General features: G+C 39.3%; 1 protein-coding gene across 2 annotated transcripts in view; it reads left to right on the top strand.

Moving 5' to 3' along the window:
- Positions 1–64: 64 nt before the first annotated feature.
- The window catches only part of cher (filamin A protein cher), a 104,827-nt gene continuing 77,072 nt past the window's right edge, over positions 65–27,819 (top strand). The window contains exons 1-2 of one of the 2 annotated variants that reach the window (XM_089255502.1): positions 65–218; positions 16,300–16,779. In XM_089255502.1, the coding sequence (XP_089111628.1) occupies positions 16,434–16,779 (346 nt within the window). In that variant the 5' untranslated portion in view covers positions 65–218; positions 16,300–16,433. Of the gene's footprint in view, positions 219–16,299; positions 16,780–27,819 lie in introns of those variants that run through there. The other variant, XM_089255501.1, reaches the window with a different exon arrangement.

The raw sequence follows: 27,819 nt of genomic DNA, 5'->3' as shown, positions 1-27,819 counted from the left end.
GACCAAAATATCTCTTCCCCGCTCACGCGCTTGCACTTTTTACAATTCTCAGGAAGACATCCACAGCAGAGTAGCGGCATCGTTCACTGAAGTTCGACTGGTGACAAGACCGATAGGTGACTGGTTAGAAGAATACACCGCACACACGCGACGTAACTCGTTGCGTGTACCAACAGGCTGCCTGGATAATTCGTCTATAGAAATCTTATTGATTCGAGGTAAGTTTATTGGCCTGTCTATAAGTAGGTTTCGGTCTCTGTGTGTTGCGAGTGTATGCAGCAACCGCAGGCAGGAGTGCGGGAGAAGCGAGAGGAGAAAAAAAAAAGAAATAAATAAATAAGAAAAGAAGCTAAGCTCAGCTTCCATCATCCATATTTGGGAACCCCCCGTTAGTTAGAAATTCGCCCCAGAGACTTATTGCACGGAAACCTCGTTTGCTTCAGTCCTGCTGACTGGGTCGCTGGATCTTTTCCTCTGTGTACATTTAATAACAAGAAGAAGAAAAAAAGAGCGTGATCGTTTTTTTTTTGGTCGCGTTTCTAAACCCTTTCAAGTATCAAACCACGCGTGTATGTGTGCGGGCGGACGTTTTTTTAATTCCTTGGGTCCCAAAAGAGCCCTGATTTGAATAGTGCTAGTGTTCGAGTCTGGATTTAAAAGGAACTCTTTGTTCTTTGTCTAATTAAATTGGTGTTGGCTCTAGAAAAGTGTGTAAGTAGAATTTTTCAGTGATGTACGCGTGATATGATCATTTTTTGCCTTATTATATAACAATTATGGCATTTTTTGTTAAATTTCTAAAAATAGTTAGCATGTTTAGGTAAAGTCTTATCCATTTTTCAATCGGTATTTGCGGTCGATGCGTTTTTGTCATTGATATTGCCGTAGTATTTACCAAGTTTTTTTTTGTTTTTCTTTGGAGGAAATTATCCATAATTTAAAATATTAATTAAAATTATCAATATGTCACTTACGGATATCGCAAGATTAGTATTCTAATCTCACTATAAGGACATGTAGAATGTTCGGAAAAACCCTGGTCTGAACGAACCGTTTACGGAATTATAATCAGTCGTAAGGAAAAAGAAGGAAAATCGAAAAAAGAAGAAAAATTGTAACGGAAAAAGGTTGGGGGGAATCAGTGAATTTATAAAAAAAAATTTAAATGAAATTTTTCCCATCAAACTGAGACTGGGTAGAAATTTATTACTGCACATTAGTAGATATCTTGAAATTTCATAGAAATACATTTTTCAGTGATCTTACATGTACTGTATATTATAATCCTAAAAATATGATTATTGCTGTTCAGATTCAGTACTGTTTTCAGAGATATAGAGAGATATAGAATGTTAACTTTCGCAATTAAACACATTTTTTTGTTCTAAGTTTCTGATTCATGCCACGCCCTTTATAAGCGAGGTTGTTCCTACATATTTACTGTATAGTAGTCCTACGGCACATGCTTCCCTAAATATGCACGTATATACCGTTGATCGGATTATTATATTTTTGTCATAAATCATATGAATAAGTTCGCATTCTAAAACATTCCAAGTGAATTTAAATTTTTTTTTTTATTTGTGAGATGGTTAGAGATCTAGGAAAAAGATTCTGTTCAAAATTAACCCGTCAAAACGATCATAAAGTGTCATTCAACATTTAACATTGGCATAAATCCTCTCTTAAGCAATACATTGAATGGTACCTTCACATAACATACTTCTTGAGATCCATTCTTTATAGCAATTTGTTTGAAAGTTATTCCCATATTAGGACCGGAAGTATGGGGGCAGAGACGGATTTAACGGCGGATGCACCGGGCCTTCTAACTTCTAAAGGACCCCGAAAAACGTAAACTTCACACTTTTTTTAATTTAGGAGGCCCAATATTTTCTTTTGCGCCCGGGGCCCCCGACAGACTTTAAAATTCCCTCGGGTGTCAAATTTTAGGGGGGGGGGGTTTATAAAATAATAGAATTTACAGTGATGGGGAGGGGCAACGAAATCATGTTCGCTCCTCTCACAGAAATCCTAGTTACGGCCCTGCCTTTATTTATTTATTTGATTTATTCATTTTTTAAAAGCAATCAGTGTTTAAAAAATTTGTTGTCAAAGAATGTATTTTTTTAACTTTTTTGTTCATTTAGAATTATTATACATACAAACGCATCCCCAAAAACTTTAAATTCAATTTTTGGACAAATGCACATGCTATGAAATAAATATTTCTCTCCCTGAACTAGCCTTCTGGACATTTTTATTCAGTTTGGAAATTCACTTATAGTGCCTGAATTTATTGATAGCTGAAATTTCGGGACAACTAAATGCATATGAGAGCCGTATATTCAAGTGAAATTTTCATACTAACGACTATTGTTACGATGTGCAATATCGACAAGTCCCCATTTTAGATCTATATTTTCTTATTCTCATTGACTCTACCCAATGCTGCGTGGCTCAAGATTTATTTATAGATGACGTAATCCGCTGGTGTATGTGTATGCGTGTGTCATTTGGATTTTAAGCCGTGTGTCGGTGTCAATATTCTCAGCGTCTGATGCTTTATGTTCATAAAATACATCCGGAAACATTATTTTAGTCTAGAAACGAGAGTTTCTTGTCAAGCGTGTTAACCTGTTCAAAATCTCAATACGGCAGCTGAGCACACAATATAGAGGACGCTTCTAAGAAAATAGCGTCATTCTATCGCATTTCTTGCGGTTTATATGTGGAAGCTTCATATTTCATAATTATTATTATTATTTGGGCTCGAATACTGAGTCAGCATATCAGCGAATCTTGAATGTGTGAGAATCTCACGTTAGTTTTAATTTTGTAAGAGATTTGCATGTTATATATACATATATATAGTGAAAACTTTAACAACTTTACAAGCAGAACCTGTCTAAGCGCTGATTTTAGAGTGTGCAAAACTTCGACTCGAATCCCCTCCTTGGTCTGTACCGTACGTTACGGAGGGCTAAGGGGCGGATGAAGTTTCCCCCGAATACTAGTGTTTGTGTACCTTATTGACTCTGGTAAGGTTCCTCGGACTCTAGAAACTTTTATTCGCTGAATTTCATTAAGTGAAGATATTGTGATCTAATTAATAATTTTGTATCTGCTCAGCTAGGGTGAGCAGATGTCCCAGTTTGAAAGAACTGCCCTGGTGTCAGCCGATTTTTGCGAGTTTTCCCCCCCCCCCCCCGCTCTTTGGGTAATATCAATCAATGGAAGAAGGAAAAAAATTCTATTCATTCATTGTTTAGAATCGACTTCAAATTATAGGTGTCGGTTCGGTAGGGACCAAAGCTGCATTAAGAGTTAAACCCTTCAAGCTGCTTTGGTAGCGTCTGATAGCGGAAGATACAGTGCTGCAACTAGGTATTTTATCAGCCAAGACAAGCATGCATGCATTAAACTCGTAATGTTAAATGAGTGATCAAAGACGGGGGAAATTGTAAAATTCGTCTCCCACCTGTCTGGTGCCTGGGCCATGAAACTCACCTGCTCTGCCCTAGTTACAACCCCGGGAAGATGACCGTGGAGTGATAGTCATAGGAAATAACATAAGCTAGTGACACGTCTTTTCATTATCGCTTTTCTGGAGAAATGGGAACTCCATTGTCAATTTCATTCTCAAACTACTGTACTACTATTTCCGTCGGACTCCAGGGGTGTTGTGAACTGACTCTCTACTCTCAACTCTTCCGCCAATTCTCTTACTTTTAGTGTCACCCGTAGGTGTAAACTTGTATCTTGATCATGCGGCCAATCCCTTCCCCCAATATTTGCCAATAATCTCCATAATACCTTTAGAAATATTGGGTTTAACCTCCCAATATTATTTCCAATAACATTTTACACGTATGGTGTTACCTCCGTGTAATCTGTGTCATCTACCACTGTTCGGAACCGTGGTATTAAGTCAAAGAGAAGAAAAAAATTTTGTGCAGTTTTCATATTATTTGTCTGAATTTTTTTTAATTCGTGATCACTTTTTCTTTCCTTGAATAATTTTATTGCGTTGCAACTTGTCGTGTACGTCCTGAATCCATGCAGCTAAAAAACGTCTTAAGGACATCCAATAAAATAACTATAAGTGATAAGAATTAACTTGTTCGTAGAATTCATTCAGATTCGTCCATTGCTATAAATTGGTGCAGTGATATACAACGAAGTAGATTATCTGAGTGCTCTCCTCCCCTCCCTTTCATCATTCACAGAATTTAAATCTGAATATGGATTGATTTCTGGATGGTCAAAATTAGAATAATCCGAATCGTAGGTGTCGTTCTCACATTTAAAGCAGCCGATGCGTTCAAAATTAAAGAAATTTATTCATCGGTCTTTATTAGACCATGATTGCAAGACTGCTTTCTTACTCTTAATTGCACGAGCATTCAAATGACTGGCATTCCTTGAGTGAATGAGGCCAGAAATGCAATACAAGTCGGAACTCCTACGCGTTGATTCGAAACTGATACTTTTAATGGAATATACATTACACTGCTTAGACCTTAAACTCGTTATACGGTTATAATCGTAAATGGACACGAAATCATCGTATACATGACAGAATCGCGTTCTTCGGCAATAACTCCCCTACTTCTTGAGCTTTACCTTATGGTAGCTGCTGATGCCGCCGCCGTTGTCTGTTGTCTCCCACACACACATATACACGCACACGAGAAAAGAATTAAGTTCTAAATTTAGTTGAAGCCCTCCTCTCTGTAAACCAGACAAAAATAATATCTCTGATTCACGTGAGGCCCTTTTCCTATCATCCACTCTTCCTAGTCGACGCTTCTTCCCCAAGACTTAGTGAGGAAGATAAATAAGAATTGCCAAGATAACTTGAAATCTGTTGCTAGAATGCCTTCGAAAAAAAAAAAAAAGAGTAAAATATACGACTTTTCAATTTACATCTTTAAAGTGTAGTTTTGTTGTCCAATGAAAATATTATCTCTGTCCGTTATGGGAGAGTAGTTCACGTCGTAACCATGTTTTTTTTTCGTATGACAGTATTGATAAAGTTGAGGGTTCGAAGCAGTTTTTGAGAATGCTTATCTAAGCATTGGTACAGGAAAATATAGTAATTTATTTTACTAGAATGAGACATCTCGCATTATTTGCGTTACGGGTAAAAATAGTGATAGATTTAAAATGATGAAGAGGATGGAAAACACATTAAAGTTTGAAAATGAGAGTTGTATATGTCGAAACAAATGATGAAAGAGATGGGGAATAATTCGTTATTAAAAATATAATTAATTTTATAGATTAAAATGTCGAAGTATCAATATTAAAAAAAAAAATTAGAAAAGTTAAATAAATATATATAAACTAAAAGAAAATAAAAAGGGGGAAAAGATCAAATTAAAAAGTAATTAAGTTGGAAAAAGAGAAAAAACTAAATAGCATTGCAACGTTGCCATGTATTTATTGTGTCGAGCTGCAACAAATGTTTCGAAGGGTATAAAAATGAGTTCTACGCTCAAAGGTTCTCCTCTCAATGACTACAACATCCATCACCTGCTTCTTTTGAAAGTTACATTCGAAACCGTGTTCCCATTTTTTACCGCTTAAGTTTTCTAATTTTCTCAGAGGAAACCGTAGCCAACAGCTTAAACAGTGCGCCATTTAATGCTTGCCAAGATTTTTCCTCATGGTTGAGTGCATGAAAAAGAATTTCTTAGTCAGTTATAAACATTGACTTTTTGTATACAGTATTTTCAAAAAATAGCGTTTCTTTCCCTCAATTAAGTTCGGAACCGCGATAAATAGCGAAATTCATTTTTTTTTTTTTTTTTGGTTTTTCACTGTCGGTTTTGATTAGATGATGCTTGTCTATTCCTGCTATTGTATCTCTTTATTAGGGAGAGATCCTGAAATGCAATCTTCTCAAACCGGTTAATTGAGTTTATAATTTCCGATTTATGTCATTTCTACAATTCTTAGAATTTTAGATCTAAAATAGTTATAAAATTTTGATGCTGTCTATAGCTATTCAAGAAAACGGGAAAGACTCAGCAACAAAGAGACCATTGATTTTCCTTTTTCAGTTTATGTTTCGGTTAAAAGGAATGTTTTGGCCCACAACTGATTTGCCATTAATAAATAGTTTGTTCATTGATCTGCTGTTCTCTTGACTTTATCATCGTTTATCCACGGTGCTCTGGAATAGTCTTAAAGAACTGGCTATAAAAAAATGCACCCAACAGGCACATGTATGAGCAACGTTGTCAATCTTTTTTTTTTCACCTGCATAGAGTTGTTTCGTCTGTTAGCGGCAGGGTCGTACGTAGGATCGGTTTTGGCGGGGTGATCCACAAAGAGTTTCTTCCGGAGAAATTTTGAGTCACTGTCCTTTAAAAAGCATTTAAATTAACAGAAATAGACTAAAATAGCAAAGAACGTATTTTTTTCCGCTGTTTTTTTAAATTTTTTTTACGAAAATATTATTTTTTAATTTTTTCGGTCACCGTGCCCCCTTCCCTAGTGTAGGCAATTTTTTTTTTTTGTCCTGTACAGAAATGGTGAATTTCGGGATATTTTGCGTGCGCGGACGCAATTTCATCGTGCGGACGTAGGCAGAGATATCGTTCCTCGTAAATGACGAAGCCGAGTGATCTAATGTATATGCATATACACGAATTGACATCATCATTCACCCCCCCCCCCCCTTCCAGACTTTTAAATCTATCTCTGCCTATGCGTGCGTTGGCGATGCACACAGACTTTGAGAACCTCTCCCGTGACGTATAAAACGTTATATACCGGTTTTTGTTCCGATATGAGCTGCGTTAGATCTTGGACTTGGTCTCAAAGTTGTTCCTTCTTTTAAGTTTCTTGTGTCAGATTTTATTCAGCTTGATTTTTTTTAATGAATTCAAAAGGCTTGCCTACAGTCAAAGCGGTTTAATTATGGTGTAAAAAACGTATTTGGAAGCCCATTCATTACCGTATTTTTCTGAATTATGTCAGAAAATTGTTCTAAAAACAAGAAAAATCAATGACAGAGGCATGGTATTGGTTAATATTTCACAAGCAATTGCATTAGTTGAATTATCGAGTTTGCGTCGAAATTTTAACAGTTGTTAATGGTGTAGGGCAAAACAACGTTAGTAAAACTTGCAAATACGTCTAAGGTATATTCTTTTTGATTACAATTACAAAAAGCCAAGGACGGCTTCACTTAGCGAGTTGTACTAATGTTATTTTACCGCACACAATTAACAACTGTTAAAATTTCGGGACAAACTTGACAATTCAATTGATATTATCACTTTTAAAATATTAACCAATACCATATCATATTATTTTTTTCATGGGGTACGTCAGTCAGGAACCGGTCGCTAATTTCAATCGAAGAATAATAATAGTTTTATTTAATAGATGGCGGAATGGGTTTCAGTGCATTAATGTGTTTCTAACATATAATATAATACTGTACTGTATAATTGTTCGCAATATTTTCTAGAAGGCATATTTTTTGCTGATAAAACTTTTACCCGTTTATTGGTTATGGACAAATTAAGTAAGGAAGGTATTGGTAACTAAGAAAGATACCATTTTTTTTCACGGTGAATAAGTTTACAAAACATTGACGCTTAGAGTCTGAGAATGCTTTCGTGCACCCAGTGTTTTCTGCTTCGCGGAAAAAAAAGAATTTCCCATAAAGCAGTATCTTATTTTGTCATTTCGCACATATCGAAATTCAGTTCAGAGAGAGAAACAGGTCTGTGCAGGTGAAATAAAGGACAATATGCCCCCTATCTGGAGAAAAATGTTAAAGGGTACATTCTGTGTAGGAATGAAATTTTTCCTCTCCTTCGCGAACATCTCGGTGCTCATCATGCCTCCCTCTTTCCTGAAGCTAGGCGCCCCCAAGACCAAGATTGAGTCTCCTCACTATAGAGGAGCCTTCTATATAGTGAATTTATAGAGTTAAAAAAACAAAAGCCATGAGATTTGTCCCGGATCTAGTGCGAGAGCCCTGCCAGCCTTACGCTTGCGGCGGGGGGGGGGGGGGTCATGGTGCTCACGCAAACCATTGAAAATAGATGCTTGATTTCGTACTCAGGAGATATTCGCCGCACTGACAACTCAATGAAACGAAACCCTACGATTCAATGATTAACATCATGATTATTTCAGTTAAAGCCATATGTCAGAGTTCTTGCTTGGTACTTTTCTTCTGGTGATGGTTATAATCAAAGCTCTTGATTTGTGAATATTCCTCCCAATAGGATGACAGGGCTCCAAGCTCGTGAGTCCCAACCATGAGTTCAACCGGACATGCCACGGGAACCCATCGCCCACCATCCCTCAGTAGGGCCCCAAGGCTGAGATCTTTTGTGGGCCCTCAGGTCAGACTCTTCACGGGCCCCTTTAATATGAATTTGTAGTGTGTAAATCAAAAATAGAATTCCATCTGATGAGAACCACCTTGATCCCTCAGGCAGGAGCCCTGCCAGACCCACTCCCTTTGTGTGGGCCATGCAAGTTGAATAGGAGCTTCCACGATAATAAGTATGTAAAAATTAAGAGGTGCTGCCTAGACTCTTTCATTTTGCCATGGGGCTGTGATGTTTTCGGGACGGGTGTAGAGACACACTTTTTTTTTAGATTAAATATTCAAAAAATGTTCGAGTTCTGTAGAATAGCCACATTATTATCAAGGGTACCACGGAGCAGAATTATAACTATCAAGGGTTCCTCGAGAAACTTTACGTTGGAAAATCCTGATATAAAAAGAACAGGTATACAGAAATGAGTAGTCAGAACATTCCCGTAGTATGGTGTTGGCTGTAAAAGAGGCATTCGTCGGAAGATGAACAAGGAATCCAAACTTGTGAAACTACTTCTACTTAATCGTACACGCACCTCGTACACATTCCTCAACGGGATTTCTCTAACGAATTGGTACATGCCGGAATGCGTGTTCTAAGTGTACGTGCGGCTTTAAAGTATTTATGTACCAGAATTGTTCTTGTTGGCGTTGCCATCCAGCTTCCATATTTTGAAGTAAAGACGGTAAATGCGTTAATTTTTCGTGTCACGTCAGTATCGTGTTGTATGTCTGTCTGCTCTTTTTTTTAATGAGAGACCGGCTCGTATTCATGTCTCGAAGTTGGAAAACCGGTCGCTCTGGTGGGATTCGACTAAAGAAAGGAAAGCAAGTCGGAAAAAATGTTGATAGAGAGTGAAAAGAGCCGCTTATTTATCCGCTAGTGCTTTACCCTTTAAAATTATTTCGATGGGGGAAAAATATGCGAGAGTGAAAACACGCGGTCATAATAAATCTGTCGTAAAAAATGCTGCCCCTGCAATCATGCCGAGCTAGGCAGTTGCCTCATGCCTGGCGCCGACCCTGCCCCTGACGGAATGCGAGAATTTTATGCCGACCCCCCTGACCCTGAGATATATGAAAATCGAAACCCTTGGTATGGATCGGTTTGAAGTGAACCGAAACTCTATGGATTCCACTTGTGCTGCCATCTGTTTTCGCAGTTAAAAACTAAGACGAATGATTAAGCATTTACGACAGATGTAAAAAAACGCAGCGCTGTGCGTTTTTGTATGACCCGATCGATACACGTATATTTTAGAAACTTAAAAAAAATATCTCCAAAAACCTATTTTTTTTTTATTTGGGTCCTACAGAAACAACTCCTCGTGTTCCACAGAGTATGCCACGAGGCTCGCAAACGTAAGTAATCATCAACAACAAACATACACGATTCAAGAAACTCAAAAATTGCAATACAGCCTAATACAAAAGAAAGGATAAATCAGATCAGTATGTTCAATAACAACATACGGATGCAATTCGAAAGCGCAATATAGCACCAGTGGATGCCGTATGGTTAAAAAAAAAATTTACAATATACATACATGAATAGAAAAATATACGACCACACATAAATATATATATATATATATATATATATATGAAAATTGTGAGAAAAGATAAAATTCAAAAAGAAATTAGAGTAATTAAAATGAAAATTTGATTAATTATTCAAAAACCGCACTTGCAAAGAAAATAAGAATGTACACTTGTACACACTGTATATACAAATAATAAAATATAAACCAATTATTTTTTCGCAAAGATATTTTGTACATATATTTTTAAAATGCGAAGGATCAGACAATGCAGGGGGCCAAGAAATGCAGTTTCTTAAGTTCTTTTCTGAAATGAACCTTCTCCTTCGTCAGATTTTTGCATGACAGAAGAAGATGCGTAGGATCTGTAGGATCTTCTTCATCGGTTCCACATGAACACAGCGAACTACCGGCACAGCCTATTTTAAAAATTAAATTTATATTTCTATTCTATTCCTCACTAATATAATAAGACTCCATTTTCTAGTATTTTGTCTATTTACTCATCCTTTTTCAAGAACTTGCCGATTGTACAGACGCTTTCTTCACGTCTTTAAAAGCTAACAAGACTAACCAAGTTGGCTGTGGCATTTCTGATCCAAAACACTCCAATTTTTTCGACATTCGCTCAATTTAGACAGCCCCCCCCCCCCTTTAGCCCTTTATAGAATCTTAGACTCGTTAGATTTTTTCTCCATTCTTGCGTGGTTGTATAGACATCATTTAAATTTTATAACCATTTTCAGATTTAAAATTCAGAAATGTAGTAGATCAAAAATTATAAATTCGATTGTAACATACGCTTCCGTTTGTTTTTCGAAGCTTTGGGGGGGATTTGTCTGGACTGCTACTTCGCGACTTCTGATCATGGTCCCTTTCTCCAACAGGGCAGCAACTAGATGCTTGTCGAACCAAGGCAAGCACGCCACTTGAGTGATCTGTAAATGTGCCGTGGGTCATTCAAGCGATGCGAAAACTGCACCGCGGGCCACTTAAGTGATCTGTAAATGTGCTACTTAGTTTAGCGGCCATATTTGGCCCGCGGATCATGAGTTGAGCATGCATGCTGTAAATGGTGTCGCGGCAGTTCAGAATCCCAACTATAAACCCCCTTCATAAGCTTTTTATTTCTGCTACCAACCGTCAAATAGCTTGATCATTTCGAACTTGGGCCGGGTATGGATCGCAGTCGGAAATTTTTACGTCACACTCTTTTCGTTCCAATGGCCCATTTTCGCCTCTAGGTCGAGATCTCTCGTGATTCTATCTATGTATGGCGGCTTCTTGACCAACACTTTCGTAACTTGGAGCCAGTTTTGTCATGTCTGGTGTATTATAATAATTAATGTTACGCTTTTCGATCATCTTGTTTATTTTTCAAGAGCGGAGGGGGGAAAACTCTTATCTTTAGCCTGTAGTAAGAAAACCCATGCGTGCCAGTGACCTCAAAACGGAGAAGAAAAATTCCAAAAGTGGTGTTTTTCAAGTCGAGCGATTCAAGTGTCCGTTTCACGAACTGGCCAAAAGTGGCGATAAAATCCTCGCCATGAAAGAATTGAGGGAGGGAGAAATTTTAAAATAAAATAAAAAGGGGGGGGGAAGGGGGAACCTCATCGTCATCATTAGCGTCGTCCACTTTTACAAAAAAAAAAGTGGCGTCATTCTCTATTACTGTATTCCGTTGAGATCATCAGTGAGTGTTTACGCCCTTGACAATGACGTTGTCAAACCACAATTGCCTCCTTCACACAAAAACAATTCTTTTAAGGCAGCGTTTCCTAAAGGGGGCAGTCGAAGCTACAGATGCTACATGGGATCCTATGGCAAAATGGGGTGTGGGGCGATAGGGATTTTTTTTAGAAGTGGGAGGGGGGTGAGTTAAATGATTTTTCGGAAGACCGTTTTTAGGCGAATGATTAAGGATTTAAAAAAAGCAATTATGCAATTGATCTATTCTGTTCAATGACAAGTTTAATTTGCTTTGAAAATCTACCTTGAGTCTGTGGCGCACAGTCTAAGAAAGCGTTTCGTATATTTTCTGGATCCATTTCGCAAAAAAAATTCAGTTTTTTAAATAATTTAGTTTCCAGTTCAGTTTTTCAATAATTCAATTTTTTGTCAAAATTATTAACGGACGCGCATGAAGAGCAGTCGCGAACTTGATAGTGTGCAAGGGTACGAACATAGTGCACGCTGATTTCTGATTATGCTTGTCGGCGCCGTTACGAATTGGTTAAAAAACTTGAAATTCAGGTTTTTTTTTAACCAATCAGAGCGGATTACGGCACCAACTCGCAGAATCAGAAACAGGAGTACACTGTGTTCGTACCCTAAAGCCGGTCTACTAGAAGCGACAACACGCGGCAAGCAACCGCGAGCGATACTAAGTGACATCGAGTCAGACGATTAGGAGCGTCCGACGTCGTCCACTGAAAGCGTGGAAAAAAAGTAAACAGCAACCTTACTGCTCCTGCGTAGATAAGGCAAGACGCGTATGATCCAATTCGATTCGAATTTTGTCGTCTGCTGCTGTCTCCGGAAAAGAGAGTTTTTTGTGGACGACGATCTCCACCTTTCTGTACAATGGGATCAGTCGCGAATACAGGCAACAGCGCGCGACTTTGTTTATCTCTTTAAGCCTTGTTTTCCTAGAAGCAGGTTTTTACAGGGCGTGCAGCGTGAAAACTCTGATTGGTCAAAAAACCTGAATTTCAAGTTTTCAACCAATCAGCGTTTTCACGCTGCACCCGGCGCAGAAATTCTACTCCTAGGAAAACCCGGCTTTAAGTCGCTTTCAGGGAACAACCGACATAAGCCATTCCAGTTTTTCTATAGGATTGGAGCTGCAAGTAGGGTATTAACAGACTATTCAGAAATATCTATTATCGAACCATCATCATCATCCCCCAATTGATCCTATGGATCAAGTATGTGTTTTGCAAACCCCACCTGCATAAAATGAAATGCAAGATGCTGACTGCTCAAAGACAATAGTTAGTTTTTTTGTAACGCGTATAATGCTTGTGAGGTAATAAAAAATCGGTACACACACACATTTCCTCACTATATTTGGTCATGCCCTAGCAACGTCAAGTAATACGAACTAAAAACTGGGCTGACATCATCATCAGCCTTATCAACTTTCTGGAGGAAAATCTGTCGTTACTGCACTGAAAAAATTAAGATCTCTTTGAATCTGATGAAAGTTGTGAAGACCTCGCTGCCTTCCACATGGTGACTAGATCGATGACCAGATCAGATCAGCATCATTAGTTCAAATTTAATGACCGCTGAAATTGTAAAAAAATGTGCGCATTTTTTTTTTCCTTCTTCATATTTTTTTCTTTCTCTCTCTTGGACTGTGACGTGCACTGGGATTACCCAGCACCCCACAGACGTTTAATTTTTATATTGTTTTGTGTTTACTTTGTATTTTCGTTTTTCTTTCCCCCCGTATGCTTTGAAAAAGTGTTTTCTGTTTTGGTCAGGTGGAGTGAATAGATTGATGATGATGGAGGGTGTTGCTGCTTTTCCAAGATACCCTTTACGTTAGAGGTTCCGTAAGGAATATTAACGTGGGTATCCGTCTGGTATTTCAAGTTCAAGTGGACGACCGGCACAATACTCGCTTTCAGTGGACGCTATCAGACTCAATGTTAGCTGTTGCGTTGCTTGCAAGCCGGTCGTCCATTGGAAGCTACTAGGAGCGACATAGGTGGATACGAGGGAGGTGTAAGTCAGTAAAAAATTGTTCGACGTATTATTGACATTTTCGCTTCCAGTGGACGACTGGCCTATTATATGACGAGCTTGAGCGGTAACATGTGACGTGCATTCACAAGACTGGTACTCTTGCTACCTGTTATCGCTCGTAGTAGTTTCTAGTGGAAGACCAGCCTTAAGGTGCCTACATACATAACTCCAAGCTTGACACGCATGCACGTGCTACCTTTTTGTACAAGCAATGCTTGAGCGTCTGTATGGAAATTTTTCGCAAAAATCGTGATTGCATGCGCGGCTTGAGCGAATTTGATACTGCGTGCTTGTTCAAACCCGGCGTTTGCACAAGCATAACCATACGGATACCTGTATCGGTCTTCGCACTTCAGTGAGCTCTGCTTGTGAGTGAATGAGCAATCAGCACGTCAATGAGTAAATGAGTGAAAGAATGAGGACGTCAGTGACCAAGTGAGCGAATGAGTGAAAGAATGAGGACATCAGTGACCAAGTGAGCGAATGAGTGAGAAAATGAGAAAGTGAATGAGCAAGTAGGTGAGCAAGTGGGTCACTCAGTGTCTATAGAGGTCACTATAGGTCAGTGAGTGACCTATAGACAAGAGCGCAAACCATCCCAAGATGGTCTCTCTGGGTGGTCAGCGGTCATGTCTGTCTGTCTATAGGTCACCCACTCAGTCGCTCATTATTACCCCACTTTGCCATATGGTCTCTCGCGTGCTCACTGACTCACCCACTCATTCATTTTCTCAATTGCTCACCGATTTGTTCATTCACTCACTTACTCTCGCTCATTAGCTCCCTCATTTTCTCATACATTCACGTGGTCACTTGCTCATTTACTTACTCATTGGGTCACTGACTTGCTCATTCACTTACTTGCCCACTCAATTGCTCATTCATTCACTCATTTGCTCACTTAGTGGAGTATGGTCCCTCATTTGATCGTTCACTCATTTTCTCACTTGTTCACTGCCTCGGTCAAGCGCTCAATCACTTGTGCCAAACAGGTGAAAAGGAAATTGTGCATGCTTTTGCAGTGGCGTATTCACAGGGCGGCAAATTTGAGAAATGCGTATGTCAAGAAAATTGGAGGGATGGAAGAAGGGTGACATTCTACCTAGAGAGCGAGTAACTAGGTCAATGAGTGACAAAACGGGTGAACTAGTCCACCCCCCCCCCCAGATAGTTTAAAAGCATGTGAGTGACTAAAAGAGTGACCTATAGCTTGTGCAAGGATTGAATAACCAAAAGAGTGACCTATAGCTTGTGCAAGGATTGAATAACCAAAAGAGTGACCTATAGCTTGTGCAAGGATTGAATAACCAAAAGAGTGACCTAGAGTGTGTGAGAGCATGTGAATGACCAAAAGAGTGACCTAGAGTGTGTGAGAGCATGTGAATGACCAACAGAGTGACCTAGAGTGTGTGAGAGCATGTGAATGACCAAAAGAGTGACCTAGAGTGTGTGAGAGCATGTGAATGACCAAAAGAGTGACTAGGTCGGTGAAGGACCAAAAAAAGTGACCTAATGTGCAAGCATGTGATTGCCAATGGCCCCCACATCCTGGAGCAGTGTCCCTAGGTTGAAATCTTTGACGGACCCCTGAAGCTATACTTTCTCGAGTGAATATAGCATGGGAAAAAACAAAAAAAGTATGGTAATTCTCCCGGGGCCCCAGGACAGCCTCACCCTTGCGGAGGCCATGTGAGATCCCAAAACAGGAAGCAAGAACACATGTTCACCCCCACGAGGGTAGGGTTGACAGGACTCCAGCCATGGGGCCCGGGACTATTACCGTAGCCACAATTAGGTTTGTGGTCAAGCTTGGGTGAAAGGTCAGGTTGGGGAGGAATCACCTAAAATTCCAACCGAGGGGGTCTGCTGTAGGATTGGGAGGGGGGGGGGGGTCATGCAAGTATGTGATTGACAAAAGAGTGATTTAGAGATACAGGCGTCGTAACAAGTGTTTAAGACCTGTGGAAAGTCAGAGTGAGATTTAAACAAGAAATTGTCATTTGTGATTCAACACTCCCGGTTCTGACGCCACTGGTTATTCCACAGGGAGGCGCATTCGAGGAATAAGTGGGTCAAGAAAATCAGACTGGAATGAGAGAAGGGCGGCTAAACCATAAATGCGGTTCTTGTGCAAAATGATTGAACATGCATGCTTCTTTTCAAGCTTGCAGTTTACGTCTTTAGGCACCTTAACGAGACTCGCACTACGTTAGTAAATAAAAAAAAAATCACGACTCGTGTGGATAGCCCGTAACCCTCGCAATATATATTGAAGCAGTTTGTGAATAAATCAAGAGACGACAATCAGCTCAAATAGCTTAACGGCTGTCCGTTTTATCATGACAAACATTATTTCTGGGCACATGTTAATGTCAACGCCGTCTTTCTTCATAATTGGAGTTATACGCGTTCGCCATCACGCTTCCTATGATAAGGCAAACATAAATTTTCAGTGAGTAATTAAATTAATGCCTCTCGTATCGGATTCTTGGTAGGCATTCGAGTCTGATTTACAGTTCCTCGCACGAGTCACAAGTAGTTTTGTCTACACCATTGATATTTAAAAGAAAAACCAAACTTTTGTGGTATTTCTCTTCTGATATTTGTTTTTGTCTATTAAAATATATTTTTTTTTCTATCATTTCGCAGACTAAACACCCACAAGGAATCGGAGGAAAAATAGTTTAAAAAAAAAAGGGAAAAAATTATCCATTCACAGCCGTCGTATCTTGAGTGACGTCATTATCTTGGGGAAAAAGATTTTTTCCCTTTCCGCCGTCAACATGCAAGACCCGCAACAGGATGGTGGTCAACAGCAGACGACCGAAGGAGATCAGGACGACCAGATGGAGCGAGACCTGGCCGAAGACGCCGTTTGGAAGAGGATCCAACAGAACACTTTCACGAGATGGGCCAACGAGCACCTGAAGACCGTGAACAAGACCGTAACCAACCTCGAAACGGATTTATCCGATGGACTGAGGCTGATTGCACTCGTGGAAGTTCTATCTGGACGCCGGGTGCCCAAGCACAACAAGAGGCCGAGCTTCCGTACCCAGAAATTGGAAAACGTGACGGTGGCACTGAAGTTCTTGGAGGAGGACGAAGGTATCAAGATTGTAAATATCGGTAAGTGGCAGCGTTTTACCTATAAAGCAGGCATCTTTCTTTGACCCGTTGCACCACGGTGCTCCCTGAATCATATCGCCCCGAGATACTGTGCTCGCGAGCGGTTGATCAACGTTCCAATTAAACGCTTTAAGCGAAATTTCATTCCAGGATTAAAATCACCCTGATTTCATGCATTCATATGTTAAACGTGCTGTAAGGGATGATGGGTCCTGGCAGGGCCGTCTTAAGGGCATCGTGGGCCCCCGGGCTAAGTGATTTTTTGTGATGCCCTAGCTATCAAATTCTCAAAAAATTCACCTCATTTTACTGAGGCCCCCGGGTTATGCGTTAAGACGGCACTGGAAAAAGGGTGCCTTGAAGGCGAGCATCGTTTATGGGTGGCATTCCAGAGAACACTCGTACGGCAACTCTTGACGTATATGCTAAAACGAAGATTAGCATATAAATATTGTGGCCAGAGTTCTCAACCTGTGGGTCGCGGCGCATAAACTCCCGAGAAGGCTGTTCAAATCCACGAACATCCGGGGGCTGTTGAGCTATGAATCCTCAGCCGAATTTGATTCTCCGATCTTTCGAGAAGGGTCGTACCAATCCTTTTAAAGCCAGGGATTCTGTAGGTATGGGTCACGACCCAAAATTGATTCGCAGGGGCTTCCGAGAAGGGTCATACAAATCCAAATGCAGCCGGGGATTCTTGAGCCCAAACTTGATTCGCACGGGTTCCTAGATGAATCGTAAGAATCCACTCACACAGTCCTTTCATAAATGTTCTTATTGCGTTCGACTAATTTCGAAAATAAAGTCCCATGGGTCAAGGGGGTGGGCTGGCAGGGTTCAAGTCCGGAGACCCCAAGCCCCCACCCCTCAAGAATGAATTTTTGACGTGAAAAAACAAAAGATAAGAATCGTCTCCGGGCTTGAACCCGGCGTGGAGACCCGCCAAATTGCCCCGTATGGAGACAGGCGGAATTTGACCGTCCATTAGCCTGGACTTGTATATTTGTATGAATGAATGGAATTTTTTAAATTATCAAGCGGTTAAATGAAATTGTTTTATTTTGGTTACGATTTTTGCGGCGCGGTGCCAACGAACCTTACGTATTAAAATGTACCCGCAAGAAACGATAAATTAAGTATGCTTTTTTTGTTTAAAACTTGCCCGAGTATGTACCAGTCATTTGTGACTCGAGCATCACTTGCCCACTCGATACCGAAAGTTGATTATACGTCATGGAAGCATATAAATTCCATTTATGTGCTATTTCGATCGAAATAGATTTTTATGAGGAATTCCATTAGTATAATGTACGGATCATGTCAAAGCCGTGCCCTATTCTGTAGGGGCACTGCAGATAAACACCAGCAGCTACGATGTTAGCCTTTCTCATCTATAATCATATTTGGGCCCCAGGGTCTGTTTCTCACATGGGCAAACGAGGACCCAGAACCCAAAATTGGCTGCCTTTTGTATTTTAGGCATAGCCCATATGCTCCCTTCCCCTGCGTATGCCTTTGCCTCAAAGCTACATATAAGGGTCAACTTATGAGGAACAGGTTACGGAACTACGTTTCAAAGCTTCCGGCTAAGGCAGTTTTCCAACCTTTTTGATTTCGCGGACCCCCTTTAGTGAAATTCAATGCAGTGCAAACCCCCTGCTATAGTAAAGACTAATTCTCCGCGGACCCCTTCCCCTACAGCGAAGGACAATTCGGAGCAACGCAAACACCCCCCCCCCCCCATACAATCCTAAATGAATTATTTTGTGTAATATGCATATCATGAAAAAAAAATGATGTAATAAATTATAAATTCACAGCACTAAATGTGTCATTCAAAAGTAGTGAATGAAAACGATGCTGCGGACCCCTTATAAAGTACTCGCTAACCTCCGGTGAAACACTGCGCTAGGATGTACATGCTCAACCCATGGAATCATTGGGGGCCTGCGACTTCATCCCTAGTTTTTTAAAAACGTTAGAGGCACATTACCAGATCACCTAACCGGCCCACGGCATATTACCAGATCTTTTGAGCTTCCTGCGGCACAGTTCCAGATCAAGTAAGTCGCATCACATTTGAGATCACTTAAGTGAACTGGGGCGTTGTCCGCGACACATTCCCAGATCACGCATCACATTTGCAGATCATTCAAGTGGCCCGGGGCGCGTTTGAAGACCCACGGTTTTTAACGAATGAGTGGCCTACTCTTCAAAAGCACCATTGCGCTAAGGCAGAGCTTCTCAACTGTTCTTCTGTCGGGGCCGCCCAAATCTGTATTAAGAAATAATACAGCTTTGGCGACGCCCCCGACAAAGGTTTTTCGAAATTTCGTTGTTAAACTGCTCTGGGGGAGCCGCAGGTGGAAAAAGTTTGAAAACTGCGCTAAAGTGAAGGGGTTGAGAAACGTTGTCTCTTATGGGGGGGGGGGGGAAGAGAGGAGTTTAAGGGGTGGTGATGACCCCTGAAGTCAAATTTTCAAAAATGACTTAAAAGAAATATTTCATTCAATTGCAAATAAAATACTAAAAATTTCGTGTCAATCGGTCAATTTGTATTTTCGTAACAAAAGAAAGAATGAATTATAGTGTAACTGTAAACGTATACAAGAAAAAAAACTTTGAACGCGATTTTCTCAGACTAGTTTTTGAGCTCATCTATAAGATTTGAAAAAAAAAAAAGCTAATGCCCCAAAAATTCTGAAGTTTTTCAAAAGTGTTTATTCGATATGTGTTAGTAAAATGGACCTCGAACTTGGATATCGGATCATTCGTTAGAATTTTATGAATTTTTAAAGTTTGAAAAAATATATAAATTTCAAAAATCTGAAATTCAACATTTTTTTAAAAAATACTTCACACATTAGGCAATTGCTAAATCCGAGGTTCATTTTATACAAATACAACGCCACAACAGGCAAAATGCCCAACGAGGTGGCTGAGAAAAAGATGCCCATAAAAATATGGATGTCATATATTTCAAAAATATAGCAACCCAATTAAAAATGCAATTAACAAAAATTGTAAACAATATATACACATGATAAAATATTATAAAATGCCCCATAAATAATACTTATGGTTGTCTTATTCTAAGTATGGATAGCTTCTCGATTTACCCCAACATGTTTATCGTATTTCTTTTTAAACGTGTCAATTCTGCTACAATTTACTACCTCCGGGTGTAAGCTATTCCATTTATTGACAACCCTATTAGAGAAAAATTCCCTGCGACACCATAGCCTTGCATTTTCCCTCACCAATCGATACTGGTGTCCCCTTGTAAAAGCAGTCGATTGGCGGTGTACTAAAAGTTCATTGTCCATCCTGTCCACCCCATTGAAAATTTTGAACACTTCGATCATATCTCCTCGACACCTGCGTTCATCCAATGTAAGCATATTCAAAAAATGAAGTATCTTCATAACTCAAGCCCCGTGTGCCAATAAGGACATGCGTAGCTCTTCTCTGCACCCCTTCAACCGAGTCTGTCCCTCTGTAGGTATACTAACACATGTGGAATAAATATTTCTGCAAAATTTAAGAATATTAGGTTTTTTTTTAAATCTTACGGATGAGCTCAAAAACTTCAATCTGAGAAAATCGCGTTGAAAGTGTTTTTTTTTCCAGCATACATGTACATTCATTACACTATAATTCATTATTTCTTTTTATTATGAAAAAACAAATTAACCGATGGATCAAGTCATTTTTGAAAGTTCGACCTCGGGGGTAATGACACCCCTTAATTTGATCTTAGTATATGCTGAAGTTTTTAATTTCGCATTTCAGTCTACTAGCCGATAAAAGGGTATCGTACAGGATATGTATTTCTTTTTTATGATTAAATGTGGCGTATTCTTTGGTGGATTGTATAGAAACTCGATTGTATGCCAATCAAATTCAAGTTTAGCGCTTTGGTGACGTAGGGAAAAAAAGCCATTTGTTAGAGTGGATCAAAGTGACAAGTGATAATCCCACGCACGTTTCACAGATGGAATAATTCTTTGGACGTCTCAAGCGTAGGCGTGCGAATCGAGATCCGATTATAACACACAATAACGAGCCGTCAACCCGGGTGTTTTGACGTTTCCATTCCATGTTCAGTGGCGTCAGTGAAGTATCTAATGCAGAGCCGTAACTGGGATTCTTGCCGCCCGGGGCTAACATTTTCCCGCTCCCACAACTTTTAAATCCGATCAGTTAAAAACGGTGTTCTTTGTTATTCACATAAAACTGCCGCGCAGGGAAGTTGCCCCCCAGTTCCGGCCGTGCTTGCCTACGCTTGATTTTTAATACGGATCGTACACGTTTCTTGCGTTGTGTATTAAAGGTAACTTTCATTTAAAAGTTGACAAATTGAAAGTATTCTCAAGTCTAGGGTTAGGGGCCATTCAAGTGTTACGTAAGCAGATCTTCAGCCATTCCCCCCCCCCCCTTTCAGCAAAATTTCGTCAGCAGCTTAAAATATTTAATATCTTCAAAAAGGGGTGGTTGATGACGTAAGCAACCTTCAAACCCCCGCCCCTGTCATCAAAAGCCAGCAAATCCGAAACCCTCACCCCTCGACGCTGACGTAATATTTGAATAACCCCCGATTGGTGAATCTTCACTAAAATGATCAAGTTCATAGATGACTGTATAGAAAGGTTCATCCATCAACACTAATAGATTGAAGGTGAGCAATGACTATTTCCTGATACGTACTATGACATAATCTTCCGTTTTTGGAGAAGGTAATGTAGGGAATTTTTATTACACAAATGATTTTTCAAGTACAGGGTGATTATGAAAAAACTATCCCGACATATGGGCCCCTAACTATCATACCATTCACGGAAACTGAATGAAATTTTGGCATAAGGTATTTTGATGTATGCGCTCAAGAATGATATGGAAAACAAGTGTCACTCTAACAGTTACGGTTACAGTGAGAAAATTTCGAAAATATCAAATGGCAACACCAAGTTTTTTGTATTGGAATGCGATCTCCATACTGAAAAACACTAAATAGCGTTCGAACGGCAACTGTAGCATGAAAATCACCGGCGGTAGATAGGCTAAAAGTGAGGACAACCAATAAGGACAGAGAAGCAGCATGAAATAAAGCATTCTATTGTGTTTCACAAATTTTCCACATGACCTTGTGGAGGACTAATCAGGCTGGGATCTCAGCCGAAGAAACGGTGTGACGAATGAAAAGAACATTAATGCTGTGGTGCACGGCAAAGTCCTTTTTACTTTTTCCTTGCCTAGCTCCGGGGATTTTCGTGCTACAGGTGCCATTCCAACGCTATTTAGTGTTTTTCAGTATGGAGATCGCATTCCAATACAAAAAACTTGGTGTTACCATTTGATATTTTCGAAATTTTCTCACTGTAACCGTAACTGTTAGAGTGACACTGTTGTTTTCCATATCATTCTTGAGCTCATACATCAAAATACCTTGTGCCAAAATTTCATTCAGTTTCTGTGAATGGTATGATAGTTAGGGGCCCATATGTCGGGACAGTTTTTTTATAATCACCCCGTATTTTTGCCGTATTAGTGGTACGTATGCCATAAGCTGATAGTCTTTTCGGGTGGGATCACCACACCGAGGGTGGGGAAAATAGGCTGGGACGAATGTCTTCCTTCCGCCAATACTAATACTTTTTTTTTCTGAACGGCGGAGGGGGGGGGGGGTGATTGCCCCTTCGCCCTCTACCTGTATCTATCTCTGACGCATACACTTTATCATTTTTGTTATTGACCCCTTCATCGTATTCGAATATTCGCTGGAACTTACGGCTCATGTCAATTAAGCCCCCTCAAAAATTCCCCCCTCAACGTTTTGGGAAGGGGGTCTCAAAAGCCAATCAGTGTAAGTCATGGTTTCCCAAAATTTTTGTTCCATTGCCCTGTTCAGAAATTTTCCCTCATTGCCCCCGAACTCAAGCGTACCCATAGGATCCTATGCTATACCTGTAGCTTCTATCGCCCCTCGGACAATTCCATCGCCCACTTTGGGAAATACTGGTGTAAGTCAATAAACAATAAAACGATCCTTTTCTTTTTTTTTTTTTTAAAGAAAAGGATTTTTTTTATTCCGTAGTTGTAGAAAAATAGTGGCTTGAATACTTTTTCGCAACAAAGTTTTAACAATGAAGAGGCACCTGCAATACGGAAATCATTTTCAGGTTATACTGATTGGCTTTTGAGCTCTTCATTTCATGAATCCACCAAAAGTACCTCTTCCTCCATGTGTACTATATGAAACTTGTTTTTACGGGACGTTTGGTAACCCCCCCCCCCCCGATGTTTACTTCGTATCGGAAACTCAGATTGCAAAAGTACGAAATTTTCCAACTGGGGCCATTCAAGTATTACGTAAGCAGATTTTCAGCCGTTTTTGACACACACCCCCCCCCCCTCACTTGTCAGCAAAATTTCGTCAGCAGCTTAGAATATTTCATATCTTCAAACGGGTGGTTGATGACGTTAGCAACGTTCACCCCCCCCCCCCCGTCATCAAGTCAGCAAATCCGAAACCCCTCTCCCCTATCGATGCTGACGTAATACTTGAATGGCCCCCTACGTTAAATAGCATTAGAGAACGAACTCATTTTTTAACAATTTCAAATTCCACTTCCCATCTGTGTGTGCCCCCTTTATCCACTAAAGATAGGTCCTATGCGAACAACATATCACTTATAACGTGCGAAATATGACGTTTAAATACATACACGATTTGAAATTTTTCAATCATTGCTCTGTTATCGATCATTCGTTATCATTCACGTCGTTACACTTAAAAGTATTTTTATTCAGCATAAATATGTAGCGAGCTATAACTAGTCGCCCCAAAAAAGGATGAAATATATTTACTTCAGATACATGAAGCTATCAATAGAAAAGAGGCGGGGCAAAACACGATGCATGAGTGATTCGTCAGTTGCGAAATAATGAGATTTTATTCAATACATATGATATGAGGGTCACAGAATCGAGTGAGAAAAGATAACTCGATGGTTATCTTTATAAGTTTGTGATCTTCCACGGTCTCGTGATCTCTATTGGTTTTGTGACTGTATGATGAGGCCTTCCGAGAAAAATGTATCTTACGGGATGATCAGTTGACGCCTGAATTGAACAATAAAGTAAAACGTGCACACTATCCGCTGGTGCGTGAAGTCACCAGTGTGCTGCGATAATCGAAATGCGGATCTGCAAACGTAATTATGCTTGTAATAAAAGAATTGGGCTCCTGATAACCATTACTTTTTGTTTATTCGAATAACTTTAGCGATGGAGGTTCCAAGTCCTTATCAGGACTTTTCCTTAAAGTTCAACCACGATTTTTTTATCTTGGCCTTTTCCCTTTGAACTGTAAAACACATTTTGAAATTTTATTAACTCGTCAGAATTTTTCGCTTGCTGATAGAATTTGTACGTCATTTTTGCGACGACTTCGGGCATACAGTGGTGATCACGGTCCTAGCATTTAGAAGGGTTTCAGCACGTACCCAAGATCATCAGATTTTGCATTGGAGTAAAAATAATTTTCCTAATTTTAACTTCCAAGTATGGAAAAGATACACTTTGCTGACACTAAAGCAGAACCATGAATCCCCCCACCCTTTCAGTAAAAAAAACCTAATTTTTCCATGGGCGAGAAGGCAGAAGTCGACACTCCCCCCCCCCCTCCACTATACACACTTAGGGATTCGATTTTTCCCGTATCCTCTTATGAGCAGAACAAATCACTCCGCGGAGAGCAAGCAGACCTTCAACACGATATACTCAACACTTCATGTAAATTCAGGCATTTACAATATTCACTTCAAAATATGGAATACAGATAACACCACCTGTATAACACGAAACAATCACAATTCTGACAATATAAATACGTTAGGGCCACGCAGACATACACGTTCCGGCTTGTACTAGTTCGTTAGAAATTCAGCAGAGGAATGTTTACGAAATTCATGTAGGCCTACTGTTGATTCGTCAACTTAGCGTCTATTATTACAAAAAATTAACAAATATTGTCAAGAAAAAATTCGTTAAATGAAACCTGAAATGGAACTATAGACCATCTTGTTTGTTTTTTTCCTCTTGAACTTTTGCATAGATTCATAAAATGAAATTGCACGTGTTGTATTTGTGATCAGCAATATAGATAAAATTACCAGTCTATCACAATCCAAGGGGGAAAAAATGCATCTAACAAAAATCGATTCGGTATCACAAACGGGCTGACTGAGGCAATACATGTTTCTCTTGTTTTAATTAGTCATACAACAAAACTTGCATCATGCAACAAAATTGAAGGTTTTCCCTGTTTGAAATCTATTGAATGTCCTTCGTGTTTAAAAAATAAAAAGACATCACTTGAAAAAAAAAAAGTAAAGTACGGTATGTGGACGCACACGGACATCTCTGGTAACCCTGTGTATACTTATTAAACTTGGTTCAAGAACTGGCAGACAGTCTTCCCAAACATTGAACAAAATCACCGAAACCATGAGTGGCTTTGTGAGAGAGTGATTCTGCATCGAAAAATGACAGTGTGAACAAGATCAACGAAAAAATCCTAAAAATTATTCCAGGAGACTCCACATCTTACAAATCGGTTGACACTGTCAGACAGTTCTGTATCCTGCAGAATTTCTGAACTCTTTGGATGTTCAGGGTGTGCCACCACACAACTTGACCCTCAAAGTCGGAGCACCTATAATACTTTTAAAAACTTTGGAGGCACCAGACTCTGAGTGAAGAAATTTCACAATTACATCATTGAAGCACCAATTCTAACTGGATGTGCCAAAGAAGACATCTTCATTCCAGGTATCCCAATCACAAGAAATGGCATTCACTTTCAAGCGATTGCAGTTCCCGATTCGTTTAGCTTTTGCCATGACAATCAACAAAGCGCAAGGCCAGTCGTTAGCAGTGGCAGGTATCAACCTATTTGAGCTCTGTTTTTCACACGGACAGATTTTCGTCGCCTGTTCGCGTGTTGGAAATCCCAAAAATTTTTACATCTACACACCAGATGGAAAAAAAAATATTGTGTATCCACAAGCGATTGCTTGAAGTTTTTAATTAAAATATTTAAAAAAAATAAAAGTAATTTTTTCTTTACTTGATGCAGACATTTTTTTGATTAAGAAATTAATAAGCCATACATATATAAATTTTTTTACGAGGCGAGCAACATCACCGGGTATCAGCTAGTTTTAATATATTTGTGAATTTCGAAAAAAAATGGTATGCATGAATTTTTTCACAAATGCAGTGTTTCAATTTCCATGTATGTAGTTGCATAAAAAATTGAACATAAAAAGCAAAAAAAAATTTTTATAAGCTAATTTTTTTAAACAAGCATTCACTGTGAAATTTAAGCCTCGCAATCTGAAGAGAACTTTGTCTTGAGCGTTTTCTTAGAATTATTTTTTAAAAACATTGTTAAATTTGTTTTTTTCTGTGTATGTACTGTATTCAGTTATCGCATACTTGCTGTACCAATGATGCGACGAAATTGCATAGCGCAATTGTTCCTCTTAGCATTATTGGAAAATAAGTGTTCCTTTGAACAACCATGTTTTTCTAAAACCTACAGGGTGGTCCACAAAAGTCCTGATCTGTTTTGAAAAAATATTTAAAAAAAGATGTTAACGATAGAAACAAACTGCGTTTTTAAAGAATTTTAAGAATTCCAAGTTTTTCCTTACTACAAAAATTCCGCATGAGCACACCTTTAGTGACGCGGAGGATGTTGAGCCTATGTAGCATTTCTTGCCATGCCATTTGTAGCATGGGTGTTACAAAGAATGGAAGTAAAATGGTTGGGGAAGTAAACAAATGGTTTTTTTAATAATTTATTTTTTATTTCTGGTGGGCTGTTTCCATTAAACTTGAAATTGAAAATTTGTGGATTTTTTTAAACTGTACTTCATTAAGTTCTGAATTCTGATTTTAAAATATATATAAAAAGCTCCTAAAGATAGACAAATGGCTTTAAGCATTTTGAAAGAAAAGGTTTCAAAGTTTTTATTTTCATCCATTTTACTTCCATTCTTTGTATCCCCCATGCAAAAAATAACACGGCAAGAAATGCTATATAGACTCGACATCCTCCGCGTCACTAAAGGTGCGCAAGCAGACATTTGTTTTAGTAAGTGAAAAACACTTTCATCCTTTTTTATAAATAATTTTTAGAAACGGGTCTGGACTACCATGTAATTTAATAAGGTTCAAACTAAAATTCTGGTGGTTCACGGGCAACATGCAACCATATATGTATTTAACACTTTCCGCGAAAACGCCCATTATAAGTGCTACATTATAAATATCGTGACTATTAAAATTTATTTTCGGGCGATAACGTCACTGACTGAATAATTCGATTAGATCTGATCCCTCGCCCTTGACCCTTCGAAAACACAAGAACCGATATGCTCTGGTTTATGAAACAAGTCCGAGACTCCGACCTATTTCGTGTTAAAATTCATTTTTGATAAATACGATGTGTGCCCCGTCAGGAATGATATCCATTTCTGTTTTTTTTTTAGTTTTTTTCAAGGGTTTCTGAAAACCGGAAGTGTTGAAACAGTAAAAGGTTGGATTCCAGTCACTTCGATTTTTTTTTTTCCATCGACACTAATAAAACACGCCTGACGTGAATATTTTTCCCTTTTTCTAAAACACGATACTCAGCTAAATGTTATCATTCATTCCACAAAAATGTGAAACAAAACTTTCTTTCCCTCTTCTCATTCCACTTTTTTTTTCAGACAAACGATATCTGGTACCACTCGAACACGTGGGGTGAAGAGAAACATGGCGTCTGTCTGGACGAAACCTATTGCGAGTTTTTCGATATTCATTCGTTTTTCCGCATCTAATTTTCATAGTAATCCACTGTCTGTGGAGACTAAATATTGCCGCGATGGCTCCATCTTTTCTTAGTATCCGCCATCTTCCGGCTATTACAGCTAAGCATTTTTTTTACCAAGTGTAGGTGGTTTTTTATTTCCCGAAGTGAGCTAAAGA

Source organism: Pholcus phalangioides, unplaced genomic scaffold (genome assembly GCF_987345545.1).
Source record: "Pholcus phalangioides strain wild (caught in Gottingen) unplaced genomic scaffold, Ppha-v1.0 ptg000042l_1, whole genome shotgun sequence".
In the NCBI taxonomy this organism is placed as follows: Eukaryota; Metazoa; Arthropoda; class Arachnida; order Araneae; family Pholcidae; genus Pholcus; species Pholcus phalangioides.
Note: the sequence above shows the minus strand (reverse complement) of the source record. Positions and strands in the feature narration are given on the sequence as shown.